The sequence below is a fragment of the Sphaeramia orbicularis genome, chromosome 24, assembly GCF_902148855.1.
Source record: "Sphaeramia orbicularis chromosome 24, fSphaOr1.1, whole genome shotgun sequence".
NCBI lineage: Eukaryota > Metazoa > Chordata > Actinopteri > Kurtiformes > Apogonidae > Sphaeramia > Sphaeramia orbicularis.
The window spans coordinates 41,024,826-41,040,677 of NC_043979.1; the positions used below are offsets into that span (position 1 = coordinate 41,024,826).

General features: G+C 36.3%; 1 protein-coding gene across 1 annotated transcript in view; it reads right to left on the reverse strand.

Annotated features, from left to right (window-relative positions):
* cdc40 (cell division cycle 40 homolog (S. cerevisiae)) overlaps positions 1–11,490 on the reverse strand; it is a 37,933-nt gene extending 26,443 nt beyond the window's left edge. The window contains exons 1-9 of the mRNA XM_030129073.1: positions 11,308–11,490; positions 10,853–10,939; positions 10,121–10,250; positions 9,932–10,018; positions 9,674–9,813; positions 9,045–9,141; positions 8,786–8,925; positions 7,904–7,978; positions 7,267–7,312 (exon numbers count right to left, since the gene is read on the reverse strand). Coding sequence (XP_029984933.1) covers positions 7,267–7,312; positions 7,904–7,978; positions 8,786–8,925; positions 9,045–9,141; positions 9,674–9,813; positions 9,932–10,018; positions 10,121–10,250; positions 10,853–10,939; positions 11,308–11,490 — 985 coding nt within the window. The remainder of the gene's footprint in view (positions 1–7,266; positions 7,313–7,903; positions 7,979–8,785; positions 8,926–9,044; positions 9,142–9,673; positions 9,814–9,931; positions 10,019–10,120; positions 10,251–10,852; positions 10,940–11,307) is intronic.
* Between the last annotated feature and the right edge of the window lie 4,362 nt (positions 11,491–15,852).

Sequence of the window (15,852 nt, forward strand, 5' to 3'; positions counted from 1 at the left end):
ATTTGATATGGGATTAGAGCTGCACAATATAGGATATCGTTTGAGCATCATCATCGCAATGTACGTGTGCACAATAGTCACATTGCCTGACACACACTACGCGCAGCGATCCACCAATCAGAAACGTTCTTAATCAGTTTGCCGAAGCAGACCACGCCCCTGCACATGCAGTGAGTCGCTGGTAACATTGAAAAATAAGCAACGAAAAAGGGAAAAATCACCAAAAATGAAGACTTGGTGCCAAAAAGAAAAGCAACATCAATTATCTGGAATTATTTCGGCTACTAGAACGATGACACTTGAAACACGGGTTCTGTGTCGATAGTGAAATGCACCTGTTGCCACAACGAGAGGAAACACAACTAATTTGTTTGACCATTTACATCGGCACCACACAGCTATTATATCCTCCTGAGTATTTTTTCATATTGTAATATTTATCGCAGGGTTAAAAAAAAAACAAAACACAGTTTTTTCCAATATTGTGCAGCCTTATATGGGATTTTCTGCAATAAAAGATTGTCTACCACTAGTGTGACAACAGGAAGTGTTAAAAATTGTGTACTAATGCTTGTGCACTGACTACTGTAGTAAATGTTCAGATCATTTCCAGTGTAGGAGCTTGAAACGGGTTCATTTATGCATATGTCTTGGGCCCTCGTTTATAAGCTATGGATAGCTGCTGGGGTTACCCTTTTTACAAAATCATACAGGGTGGGGAAGCAAAATTTACAATGAACATTTAGTTGTTTTTTCTCGGCAGGCACTACGTCAATTGTTTTGAAACCAAACATATATTGATGTCATAATCATACCTAACACTATTATCCATACCATTTCAGAAACTTTTGCCCATATGAGTAATCAGGAAAGCAAACGTCAAAGAGTGTGTGATTTGCTGAATGCACTCGTCACACCAAAGGAGATTTCAAAACTAGTTGGAGTGTCCATAAAGACTGTTTATAATGGAAAGAAGAGAATGACTATGAGCAAAACTATTACGAGAAAGTCTGGAAGATACTATTAAAGAAGAATGGGAGAAGTTGTCACCCGAATATTTGAGGAACACTTGCGCAAGTTTCAGGAAGCGTGTGAAGGCAGTTATTGAGAAAGAAGGAGGACACATAGAATAAAAACATTTTCTATTATGTACATTTTCTTGTGGCAAATAAATTCTCATGACTTTCAATAAACTAATTGGTCATACACTGTCTTTCAATCCCTGCCTCAAAATATTGTAAATTTTGCTTCCCCACCCTGTATCTTGCTGTAAATTATGAATACAAATTGCGTACGTATTTTTAAATGATTTGTAAACTAGAAAAGCACAAAAGCAAAATTTAATCATTTATTCGTTGAGCCCGTAGTAACATATCCTGAAAATTTCATCAAAATCCATCCATAACTTTTTGAGTTATCTTGCTAACAGACAGACAAACAAACCCCGGTGAAAACGTAACTTCCGCCGTTCCTTGGCGGAGGTAATAAATGTAAAAAAAAAACTGGCTGAACTGATATTATGACATTTCTAGCAAGTGAAAAAGTTTCCCACATCAGCTGCCTGTACTGACAGCGTCACTATACTGACTCCAGCTTTGCATCTCTAATATATGTTCTGTGCATTAGTCATAAGCGATATGACAGTGTGACAATCATAATATTATGTTTGTTAGCTAATAAGCTGTGACAATGTACTGCTGTGACAAAGTCAGCGACGCACACAAAGATTACATTTCATAAGAGAGAAGGGGATGCGCAGCGTGCATGTTGTGTCTGCTGATTGGAAAGTTATGTCCTTTTTGACACAAGAAGAGAATATAAGAGACTAGAAGTGCACTACTATATAATGACCAAGCAGCAGATCTGGAGCTGATGATAGAGGTAAGCAAAAAAACACAGACAACATGCAGTGCTGATTTGGTTTTGCAAAGCCAGTGTTGAAGACAGTGCTGCGCTGCTCCTGCTTCTTCTTTGTCATTATTCAGGGTTTATTAGTAGTTGCCAATGCAGATTAATTAGAGGTGCATCACTGCAACCAAATGGGCTGGAACTCTCATTCATGGGTTCTGGGAGTCTTATTTCTACTCTAGAGCGAAGTCAAGGGAAGGTTAAAATCTGGTCAAAAAATTTTTTAAAAAAATTTTCTACACCAAACTTATATTTTTGGGTAGGTAATTACTTATATTTTCAGGAAAATGTATTTTGAAATGAGAAAAAAAATTTTGAGGAGTTTTATGAGTGTGAATATTTGGAAAGTGACATTTTTCTGCCGTCAGTCTGGGTTTATTTTTTAAACTCTCATAAATATTTGACTATTATATTATTTATGTCATATTCTAAACACCCAGTTTAAAATTAATTATTGCATATATCTATGCAAAATACATTTGAAAATAATGTTAATATTATTTGTATGTTGTAAATATTGTAGAAAAAAAAAAAAAAAAAAGTGTATGATATTGATAATTGGAAAAAAAAAAAAAAAAAAGTTAAATTTGATATTTACTTTTGTTGTCCATCTGTGACGCTGCCATTTGTCAAAACTTTTCCTGTTTAGGTCTGATTAAATTTTTTTTTTTTCCTCTAACCAATTATTAGGTTGTAAAATAGAGGGTTTAAGGTATACACTGAATACATTTTAGAATGAAAATGTCATGGGAACTTTGCAATTCTTGCAAAAAATAGACGTTCATTTTTTGTCCATCCATGACGCAGTAGTTTTAGATATTTTTCATTTAAACATATAGTTTTTTCACTATTTGGTCAAAATGGACAAACTATGTCAAATCTGTAATTGATGTGAATTGAATACATCAGTTATGTGAAAACATTTATATGATATACATTTCTGTTTAGGTTAATGTAAACATACACAACTTAGTGTGTTTTATCTTGTTGATGAAGTAGAGGATTAAGCCCTCTCCTCCAAACCACTTTTCTTTCTTTCTTTTTTACTTGTTCTATATTCCACTAAAAATCTTGGATTACCATCTTCATTCAAATTTGATGTGTGGATATTGAATTGTGCCCGAAAGTGAAGTTTTGTATGACGTTTCTACAAATAAACAAAAAATGAAATACATAAATAAATAAATAAATAAATAAATACACTACAAACAAAAAGATAAGGATATTTCTTTTTTTGTCATTTTTGTCATTTGTAAAAAAAAAAAAAAAAAACCATGTCTGCTCATTAAAAAAAATGTGTTTCAATTCAATTCACACACAAAAAAAGTAAAAAGCGCTGTGCAAGAATCCCAACTGAAAAAATAGCCCAAAAATTTAAAAAATGCTCAACTTTTTGTTTGTCGTGTATATTTGAAACTAAATTTTACCCTTTGAGTATATTTAAGATGGCATTTAGACCTTTCCAATTATGTGTAATATTTGTCTTAAACTTGTCTGGTTCAAAAGTTATGAATCAAAAAGTAGTGGACTGTCCATCCTTAACACCCTTGACCTCTAGTTAAGAGCTGACCTACTGGCAAACCAGTTCAGTCTGATGGTTGGCTTCATATCAAACGGTTTTGAAACATTTTATCGTGGCCCAACATTCTGACCTCCTAGTTCCCTACTCACTGTCACGACCACTCCGTTCATCAGACTTTAACCTCCGATCCATCCCCCGCTCCAACTTCTCAACAAAAGGTGACCGTGCTTTTGCAATTCTGGCCACAACCCTCTGGAATAGTCTTCCCCATTATATCAGATCATCAGATTCTATAGACACCTTCAAGTGACTCTTAAAAACTCACTTTTATAAACAAGCCTTTCATTAAATCTCTTCTGTTTACGCCCCAGTGAATTCATGTTACTGACTTCACTTCTTCCCTGGAGTCTCTGTGCTTTATCACCTCACAGGTTTTCCCAGGATCATCACAGGTTTTCCCTGGATCATCACAGGTTTTCCTAAGATCATCTCTGGACCTGCTGCTGTGGTCCTGCCTCTCTCTACCTTCATCATCATCACTCACTTATCCATATAGTTACGACAGTGTTTATTATACTGTTCTATAGATGTTCTAGTTCAGTCATCTGTGCATGCGTCTCCCCCTACCTCCCCCCTCTCCCCATCTCTATCGCTCTCTCTTTTCTCCTCCTTTACTTTCTCGCTTTAACCCCAACTGCTCAAGGCAGACGGCCATCCTTCAGGAGTCTGGGTCTGCTCGAGGTTTCTGCTGTTAAAGGGAAGTTTTTCCTCGCCACTGTCGCCAGTCATAAGTGTTTGCTCCTGGAGGATTCTGTTGGGTTTCTGTAAATTGGCTTAAAATTTGATTTGATCTTTCTCTCCTTTATGTGAAGCACTTTGTAACATGTTGTTTTAAAAAGTGCTATATAAACAAAACTTTACTTACTTATTGTAAGACAACGAAAACGGACGGAACTGCTTAAGGCGCACTAAAGGAAGCACTGGGGTTTATTTGACAGGTGCATTCAAACATCAGTCTGTCTCAGGAACTGCTCACGCCACCTTTAAGAGCAATAAGGGATGTTGTGGAAGACGGATAAAGTAGGCTTTGGGAGAGGAGGGAAATGTAATCTATAAATGAGCTGGGAGAGGACAGAGAAGGAGGAAGAATCATCTGTCTTTTCAACTGTTCTTCACCTTTTCTTCTTTGCCTAGCCTCAATCTTTGCAACCCTTTGGCTTTTTCTCATAGCATGTAGGTGATGTGTATTCCCTGTGGGCTCGGCGCACTCAGACACCTCCCTTGTTAAAGCCGCTTTTATCGGGGCTACACTGTTTCCGCGGCGATAACAGAGCCCACTGAGGCTAAGCGCTTGCCTGCCTGCTTGCTTAGTCTAACCCGGCTTGCTGGCAGACCGAAGGCAGTGCCGGCGCTGCAGAAAGCCTCCGTGGTGTATGCGTTACTGTGGGGACACGCCAGACACACAAACTACTGAGAGCAAAGCACACGAGTAATCAAGCATAGCCTTTGTCCCGGGCTGCATCCAAACAGGAACACATAATGACATGCATATTCATTCATGCACGTCCCCCCCCAACCTAATGTAATGGAACTGTGCTTTGTTACTTAGCATTTTTGATAAGTAACAAGCACTGAAAGACAACAAGCGTTTGTAGATTCTTGTTGCAACACAAAAAATAAGAATTCAATTTAAATGTTGACTTTGACATGATAATGAAATGGAACTCTAAGTTATGACATGAACACACAAAGAATTTCAATAAAAACACCTGAGATCAACTAAATGTACATAAAGAAAAACCTCACCTTAAATTTAAGACTTTTTAAGATCTTTTTAAGACTACTTAGAATGTAATTTAATGCCATTTTCACAGCTTATTTCACATACTGGCAAAAAATTTGTGACTTCTAGAATTTAGAAAAATGTATTTATTTACTCCAGCGCCTTCATTCCCATTGTTCAGAGTCATTTCTCACTGGGGACTGCAAAGTTAGCAATAACTGGTTCCTAATTTCAATATAAATTGTTGAGTTGGAACAGGTGGAAGCGAGTCGACTAACATTACTTTCTTTGCAGCTCAGACATTTAAACACAATGCAGCCAGCAAGTTTATGGCAACAAAATTTAAGACCTACCATATCCAATTTAATACCTTTAAAGACTCTTTAAGGTATTAAATGCAGATTTGTCAATTCAAGACTTTTAAGACTTTTTACAGGGTTCCTACACATTCCTTCAAAATTCCATACTTTTTCCAGAACCTAATTTCAAGATGTCTTGGTAAAAAAATTCCAACCAGTCTTTATATTTGGGATTTATGAGCCAGTCATCAGAGAATTTACATCTACCCATTATAAGTTCTGCCAACGATCATACAAGGCATGTTGAATAGCTCGCTCATGAACAGTGTGTGGACATCACCTGTCTGTCAAAGCAGCGGTGAAACTTGACGACACCTGGGCGGGCCTTAAAATGGGTTGGAGGAGGATAAGAGCAGAAGGCTTGTCAATCTGTCCAAATTTTTTCTGGGACACGTAGCCTACTGTATGTGCTCTCACACAAACATTTTAGCTGCTCTAGCACCTTGAAAAAAACAGATCGATCCATTTCTTTTTATAGATATTCATAATTTGATGTTTTAGAAAATAGAACAGTGGAAACAGTCTTGGAAACATTAATATTTTTCCATACATTTGTTTCCATTTTCCATACTTTTCCAGACCTGGAAATTTCATTCATCCATTGATTATCTGAACCTGCTTTATCCTCACTAGGGTCACGGGGGGGTTGCTGGAGCCTATCCTAGCTACTTATGGACGAAGGCGGGGACATGCGGGCGGGCACCCTGGACATGTTGCCAGTTCATCACATGGCTGAACATATAGAGACAAACGATCACTCTCACATTCACACTTTATGCAATTTAGACGAATCAATTAACCTATCAGTGCATGTGTTTGGATGGCAGGGGAAAGCCAGCAAAGCCACAGAGAACCCACGCAGACATGGGAAGAACATGCAAACTCCCACCCCCACTGACTGGCATTGGAATCGAACCCAGGATCTTCTTGCTGTGAGGCATGAGTGCTAATCACTGCACCACCTGGAAATGTATAAAATCAAATTCCATACTGTTCCATACTTGTGTACGAACCCTGTTTTCAAGACCCCGCGGGAACCCTGTAGAAACAGTTAATATCATATGACAGTAACTGAATGAACATAAAGCACCAACCCTTCCATGCTCTCCACCTCACGGCCTCTAATTTCTAACACTTGTGATGAAGAATCTCCTGCGTCTCTGTCTTCTGCTCTTCTCAAACCCCTCATCCATCCTCGCTCTTCCTGTTTATTCACTCCTCGGCTGTGCCTCTCGTCTCGTTCGCCTGTTCCTCTCTGTCTCTTGTGCCCTCCCCTTGCCCCTCGTTCTCGTCGGCCCCTGGGCTGCTGAATTATGCATAATCTGTGAAGGAGCTGACAAGCAGAACCACGACTGCAAACAATCTCTATTCTGACAGCGTGCTGTCTCTGAGAAGCGAGTAAGAGTGACCTGCATGCATTACCCTAACCTCTCCAGGCCCTCTCCACTCCAAAAAAAGTCCACACTTTCTGTCATCGGTCAGCAGACATGTTATTAGTGCTCAGTAATGCTGAACTCACAGTCTGTCATTAGCGTGTATTTCCCAAACGGCAGGGTGCATTTCAGGCCTTAGCATAATTCACGTCAGCATGTTTACTGATCAGACGTTGCTAATTATAAAAAAATTTACACTGGTGGCAAGTTTCTAGTAGTATTTTTTACCACTGATTTTCAAGTTCAGTATTGCTTACTTACCAATGAATGTCCTGAAACACCTCCTCTCATTGTACACTTCCCATAACTGTATAAAGGAAATTAGAACAGAAAGATTATATTTAGTAATTATTGTTATTCAACAGAAAAAACAAAACTCAATGTACCCATATGCAGTAGCAGAAAAAAAATTATTAGATCATCAAAAGTCATCAAAAACAATGGTTATGCAATCACGTACTAACTCCTTTGTGTATCATGTGACTAAAACAGACAGAAAAGAAAACATGGAATGCCTAAAAGCACTGTTTTTGTCAGTACAATGCCATAGATATTGATGTAAGAACTGAAGTGATTGTGGTTATTATCAAGAAAACCATGGAAAAATGCTAGATATCAGCTCTGAAATTAAACTACTATGAGCTATTTTTGTTGTTATCATTATATTTGTCCAAACAAATGTACCTTTAGCTGTACCAGGCATTAAAATGAACAAAAAAAATGAAAAAAAAAAAAAACAAGGGTGGTCTAATAATTTTTTCCACCACTGTATGTACTTGTAAAAGTTGTTAAGACACACATTGTATATGGATCATAGAAGATATTAACAACCAATGAGAAAACTGTTGAGTAAATTAATATAAAATTGAGCAGGATACTTTTCTATCAGACTATTTACCTTGATCTTGCAGTCCATGGAGCAGGACAGAAGTAGATGACCAGAGCTGGGAAACAGTCTGATAGCGCTGACGCCCTGAAATGTATAAAGAAACGATTAACCGTATGTCTCCTTGTCTAAAATATGGTAATACTTTCCAAGAACATTTGGTTCTAAAGCCTCTTTGCAAGAATGGCAGTTTTCAAGAAAGGTAATTGCTGCTTCATGAAGCTCTGAAAACCGAGACAGTCTTACCATGAAGTATTTCAATTTTGAGGACATTTTTCAAGTTACCAAACTTTCTCAAATAAGACATGACAAATTCACAAAACTTCTGTGCCACTCTATGGGCCATCTATTATCTCAACATCAGCACTTCCCCTCACTTATTATCTTTTCAAACCTCTTTGTATCTCAAATTAGACTCTGAAGGCTGTAACTTCCTGCACAAAAAGGATAGAAGGCAATTTAAGACATGAGTGATTTCTCGCTCCCTGAAGCAGGCTGGTAGATCTGAGGCTTGAATCAGATCTTTCCTGAAATAACCCAGTGTTTGCCTTTATATTTGAATTATAAAGATAGTGTCTTGAATGAGACAGAATAATCTCGGATCTAGTCTCAGGAACAAGCTGCTTGTATACGGACGTGTTATCATTTTAATTCTAAAGTACCCAGGAGGTTTTTACTGACTGAAAAGACTGCATAATGGAATTTTCTCTGCAAGCGTACACAGACACCTCCGCAGGAATATTGTCTTGTCTTGAATTTTAGAAAGACATCAAACTGCTGACTAAATTACAAAACTCACAAGTAGCAAGCCATTAAAATGCTTTAATCTAAGAATCTTGGTAATTATTGCATTGTATGACGTATACATAAATACTTTATGCCTTTTCCACTGACCTTGGTGTGTCCGGACCAGACATGAATCTGTTTTTTAGGCAGGTAACACTTGTCTGGAGCCTCTGCACTGCGCAGGTTGATGCCCACATCCTGTGGGACATGGAGGTATGACCTGCCCTGGTAATCATACATGTCTTTAACTGTGGAAATGAAAAAAGAGAAAATTCCACATAAAAGGGTAGCAGTATATAGATATGTAATACTTACAAACTGATGGAAAAGGACATTAAAAAGTGTAAGTTAAAGAAGACCACAGTACCATGAAGAATAGTCTTCTCCTCTCCTGGAGCCTCTTCCTCATTCCTTCCCTTCTTCTGCCTCTTAGCTGTGATCTCATCCAGCTCTTTCTGCTCATCCTGTTAAATAAAATTAATCACAGTAACAGAGAGCTATCTTATGAGATCAAGGTTTTCATGATGAGGCTCAGATGCAGAACTCACGACATTTTAGGCATCAGCTAAGTCACATTAATATGTACGCAATGGAATGTTGATGCAGTTCCTGGGGAGCATCAAAACTAGCTAAATAACTTTTCCCACATCTAATGGTCACAACTGTATAAGATGTTCTTAAGTATATGCTCTGAATCTTATACAGAGATATGAAGTAAAAAGTGTCCAAAATGTGAACTTATGGGTTTCTTAACTACTTCATCCAGGTGGATGCCAAAATGTCCCTATTATGTACCTTGGGCATCCCCTAACTTAGAAAAAAAATACTACAACCCATATAGCTCCCGAGCTGTCTGAAAACCTACAGAAAACCCTAGAGATGTAAAGAAATCCTGTTGCTCATTCTTAATATAAAAACTGGGAATCACTGTGTTTTTACAACGTACGCCCATGAAGAAATTACACAGCATAAATTATGTGATGGATCAAGCATTACCTCTGATGGTTTGGCCACATCCTTCTCATCTACATATTTTGCCCATGGTCCAAGGAAGCCTTCGATCTCTCCTGCATCTCCACCTTTGACTTTTTTCCTTTTCTCTGACTTTTTATGTCCACTCTCAAACACAGTTAGCCCTTATTTAAAAAAAAAAAACAAAAAAAAAAAACAATGGACATTACTAATTGATATAAATATAATTACATCTGATTCATGCAAGAAATTTAAACTACACACAATGTTACTTGTGATTACCTTTATTTTTCTCAGCCTCATCCACTGCTCCAATGTAGGTATTAGTGGTAACTTGGTGTGTGTCCTCAGATGGATCTAAAGCATAACCTATTGGCATAGTGGAGAGTTGTAAAACAACACATTAAAATTTAAACAAGGTCAATGCATCGATCACAGTAATCAATCAACAAAGGTCACACAGTATCTTACCATAGGTGGAGAATGTCCTCCTTTGTTGTTCAAACATAAAATCGTTGACATGAGCAGGTTCTGCATAACCAGATAACATGTTCCTTGGAGCAGCCATCTGCTGAGTTTTAAATGGGTTCATAGGCCCAAACTAAGAGAAAACAAAATACCTCTGTCAGTATTCAAGTTTAAGATGTGAAACTATTTTAATTCATGCAAAATAGACATTTAACATTTGAAAACACCTTCTTGACTAATGTGAAAAAGGCCAGGTTAAGGTAAGAAATAGAAAATATAGATCTGCTATCACTACCAAAATACAGCTGTTATAATAGATACTAACAGCAATTTGGAGAATTAATGAAATGCAATGACATTTTAAAAATAATGTGTTATTTACAAACGGGAGAACTTAAGCTGAGAAGAGCTCTCAGTAGCCTTCATCTAAACCAGTCTTATAAGCATTCAGGAACCGCAGGATATAAAACTGACCCTACACTTTATCCTCATGACATAAAGCATTTCTTAAAATTATTTATTTACTTATTTGATGGGGTCAATGCAGTCAAACATAGTTACAGACTTGCAGCTGATGTGATGCATGTAGAGTTTATAGCCAGTGCTAATTTTCAACTCCTGTCCCTGGGCTTTTCTACAGCCCAATCAAATATTCAATCAAATATCACTAGATCTATTACATAGGCAAAGCAGTATCTTAAGGTATATTTCACTTATGTTGATTACGAAACTCACCTCTGGTGCAAACATGGTTTCATAGGATGGATTATAAGTGACTTCTTTCAAAGAAGGGTCCAGGTGTGTGCCAGTTTCTACAGCCTCCTGAGATGGAAAAAAAATGCACAATGTTCAGCAAAAGGGCAATCATAAAATCCCCTCTATTAAATGTTAGCAGTAAGCACACTAGTTTGTTAGTTGTTTTTTCTGCAGAGCAATATTGTCAGGTATAACTGTAACTACCTCCTGCGCGCCACTAAGTTTATAAATTAATGCTAATGTCATTCTCTGACATTGATAATAACAACAGCTCAACGTACACGTGATATACTCATAGTTCCACTTTATGTTAACAGTTGAGACCAACTAGTGTTATGTGATAAAGGATGGTAAAGATAAGTACACTGAGGCTATTTGTAACCAGTATTCGTAACGTATAAAGTAGCTAAAGTTAGCTAGCTATATTAGCTTACCTTAACGGCGACCTCCGGAGCAGAGTTGAGCACGGCTAAAGACATCATTGGGGTAGACTGCAAAGGTTTAAGGTGAGCCGTGGCGTCCGGGTCCACTATCTCGGCACTAGTGTTAGATTCCGACTCATTTTCGGAATCAGAATCGCTACCGTACGAAGCGAGGGAAGCTATGGCGGCAGACATCTTGAATGTTGTGAATCCAGCAGAAGTAGGAGGGCGGTACTTCCGGTATGACGTTTTAATAAATTATTAATTTTAGCTCTCACTCACTGAGTTTAGATAGTTATAAAACCAAAATAATAATTTAAAAACAAAATATAAAATTATAGCCCAATAAACCTTGCATCTAAAAAGGCAAATATTAGTGTTACAGACGGTAATAGCTGAAAAATAAAATATTTTCTGCAACTTCTCCAATGTCATGACCTGTTTATTTACATGTTACATCAGTGTAATTATCTGTATTATTATTATTATTATTATTAATATTATTATTATTATTAATATATATTTTTTTAATCTTTCTTTCTGGATTGCCAATAAAGCACCAACACTTAAAATAACAATTTAGACAGCATTTTCAGTAGTTTGGGGACGTTTTATGTTTTAAAGAAAATCATTCCTAAATTTAACCCTTTCGTGCATAGTGGTGACTACTGTGGACATTTATTCAAAGCTGTTCTCTTGTATATTCATGGATTTTATTGTTTTACTTCCATATCAGCCAACACAGTGGACACTTAAATGCATCATCCCATACACTGCAATTCATACCATTACTGTAACTTTGCTGTTCTTGATAAACTTGATCTGCAGGAACATGTTTGAGTGTCAATTAGTTCCTTGTTATTGTTATGAGACTGTAATTAACAGTTGTTTTTTTTAAACAAAACAAAAAAAATTTGTGCATATTATCTCCATAAAGTGAGTAATAACTTATATTAGAGTATGTTAAAATGTGACCAAACATCAGATTAGCAGCATTTTGAAATATTTCATTCATAGTTTTCACACAGTATATCAGTAAATACACGTTTATTTGCTTCAAAAATTAAACACATGGTGTCCAGCTGAGTGGATATTTTTGCAATTCCATAAAAAATAGGTTAATAAAAAATTCAATCGCAGTTTTTTTTTCCATGCCTTAAGAGGAATAAAAACACTCAAAAAAAAAAATCTTGATTTATGCATGAAAGTGTTAATCCACCTCCTCTAATTTCAGAAGTGTTAATTAACATCTGAAACGACTGGGACGCTTCATAAAAATAAAGCTTTTCGCCACGGAGAAAGAAAAAATTACTATTAGTTGTGTGATTACATGTTTTTTTTTTCAACTTTATTGAAAACATTTGAGAATACAGAACAAAAAATTTGAACAAACAAGATGTTAAAAAGGAAAAAGCATTTGAACATATAAGTTTAAGAAATAATGCATAGATTTAAAGATAAAAAGCATAATATACAAATAGTATAAAGAAGTAAATAAATAAAAATAACAAATCTAACAAATAGAAATAAATAAATGCAACAGAGAGTTCAGTCAAAATTAAAGAATTGTTTATAAATAAACAGGGTGTTGGAGCTTTTTTTTAAAATGTATTTATTATTATAGACAAATTCTGTGTGATTACATTTTTTTTTCTCCAACATATTTATTTATTTAATGTTGTATAAAGTACAATAATGACATGACAAGTACAATGCAATATTAACATACTAATAAGACATGAGTAGAACAGAACATAGCCAGGGGACAAACCATGCAAACAAAAAAGAAAAGAAAAAAATTACATAAAGTTCAAATCTGTTGCATAAATCAGTGGTTTTGATAGCTTTTCTATTTTTAGAGTATTGAATGTTTGAAATATACTGGGTAAGCTCAATTTTAAAAATTAAAAAAGAAGGTTTGAGATTTGAGAATTTACATTTGTGAATGTGGTATTTTGCCAAAAATATAATTAAATTGATTATGTATTATTGATCTGATTTATTAGCAGGATATGAGCATATACCAAACAATATTTTTGAATAAGTAAAAGAAAAATCAGAAATTATATTTTGACAAATAAAAAAACAGACATCTTGCCAGAAAATATTTGAAAAGGGACAGGACCAAAACAGAAGTTACACATTTTCTTCTGATTGATTACAAAATGAGCAATTTACACTGATATCTTTTTTTTAATATCTTTGTAGGAATAGTTTGGAAGGATAGGAACGATGAATTAATTTGAAAGAAACTTCATTTATCTTGTTTATTATTAAATATTTAGCGGGTAAACACCAGATTTTCTTCCATTTTAAGTTTGGAAATAGATTATTCCAATAAGATATCACATTTGGAACAGAGACAACATTTTTTTGGGGGAATAAACCCTGTATATTGCGGTTGTTTACTCTGTTTTGGCCAGAAAAACAAATTTGTCAAACTTCAGAGTCAGCAAGGTTAAATTTCAACAGAGGTGGTTGTGTGATTACATGTTGTGATGTACAGTGAGTGAAAATTGACATCTTTTTTTTTTCCCCTCATACTTTATTTACATAATACTGTATACACATAGACCAGAACATGGCATGGGAAAAAACAAACAAACAAAAAAAAACACATAAGGCTCGAGGTGAGGCAGGAAGAAATTAAATACAATTACATAAATAGGTAAGTAAATTAAATAAAATAGAAAGGAATAAACAAGAAAAAAAAAAAAAAATAATAATAATAATAATAAATAAATATATATATATATATATATAAAATAATACAATTAAAATAAATAAATAAATTACAACTTAAATTTGTCACATAAGGCTTTAGTCTTCACAGCTTTAGGGTTAGCAGTGGCAGTACCAGGATTTTAAAAGAGGGGGGCAACTGGAGGGCAAAGAAAATGTTGGGGGGGGTGGACAAAAAAATTTCGTGCATAGTGCAAAATTAACGCTTTGCGCTTTAGCGGCTGTAATATACAGGGTGTCCCATAAGTCTCCATACATAGGAGACATAATACATATGGTTCTCACATGTATTTCTTTATATTTCTTCTTTATAGTTCTTCAGCAGTGGAGGACACGCATTGAAATGTGTTCCCGACAAAATGGCAGTCATATAGAGTATATTATATAAATAAAAATGGTTTATGTCAAGAAACGTTTATTTTTCCTATGTATGGAGACTTATGGGACACCCTGTGTATATGTGTATATGTGTGTGTGTATATATATATATATATATATTTGATGTATAGCCTATTCGTTACACTATATATAGAGGGTCATTTTAGGTAAAATCAGGTAATACTTAATGTATTCAAGGTATTTGTTAAAAACTACAGCATGAACAACTCAGACTTTGTTATGATTATTTAATAGGTACAATCTACTTTAACATATTTCTCTAAACACGTCAGAAAAACATGCAGCAAACAAACAGCAATGCCAATGTATGCAAGTTAATAAATGTTGAAAACAAAATAAAACTAATAGCCTAACCAACTAATCAAACAAAAGCACACGCGGTGACAGGTCTTTTAAAGCTGTGGCACCACGTCTATGGAATGACCTGCCTCTACACCTACGGTCCATGGACTCTGTAGAGAGCTTTAAGAAACACCTCCAAACCCTCCTGTTCAAAAAGGCTTTTTAGTCTCCCACCTGACCCAGGACCACCACAGACTGATTACACTCTATGTATTCATCATAACGTACTCCATGTGTCGTCCCCCACCCCCCACCCCGTCTCTCTACATCTCTATCGCTCTCTCTTTTCTCCTCCTTCACTCTCTCTCTTTAACCCCAACTGGTCAAGGCAGACAGCCATCCTTCAGGAGTCTGGGTCTGCTCCAGGTTTCTGCCGTTAAAGGGAAGTTTTTCCTTCCACTGTCACCAGTCACAAGTGTTTGCTCCTGAAGGATTCTGTTGGGTCTCTGTAAACTTAATCTGATTCTGATTTGAATTGATAAAGCACTTTGTGACTCTGTCTGTGAAAAGTGCTCTATAAATAAAATTTACTTACAAAACGTATGTATACAATGGCTTCCACTACATGCACATGTATATAATCACTGAGAACATCTGGAGGCTTAGGTACACTAACTTGTACTATAAGTGGATCAAAATGTGTTATGTACGCTTTCATTGACGGATTTTTCATATTTCTTTGTTGCCCAAATTTTCCCAAAGATTTGCTCAAATCTGGGTGGGGGGGCAACTGTAATGGGACTAGTACAAAGGCTGAACCCAAATGCAAGACCAGAACGCAGATGACCAATTGAGAGTGTTTATTAAACACAATCACAGTAGTAAAAACACAGCACAAAATAGTTAACACGTCTGTGAAGGCGTGTGATACTGGACTCTTCGTCCGGGCTGTGAGCGGGGAATATGGATGGTCAGCACGGCCGAGCCGGAGGATTCCTGTCAACACCCCGACTAGGGCAAAACAGAGGATAGTCAAAAAACAAGCCAGGTCATACACAGGAGGGCAATTCAGGAGGCAACGGGACATGAGGGAAAGGCTACTCACGGTCAAGGTCCAGGCGAGGGTCGAAACAC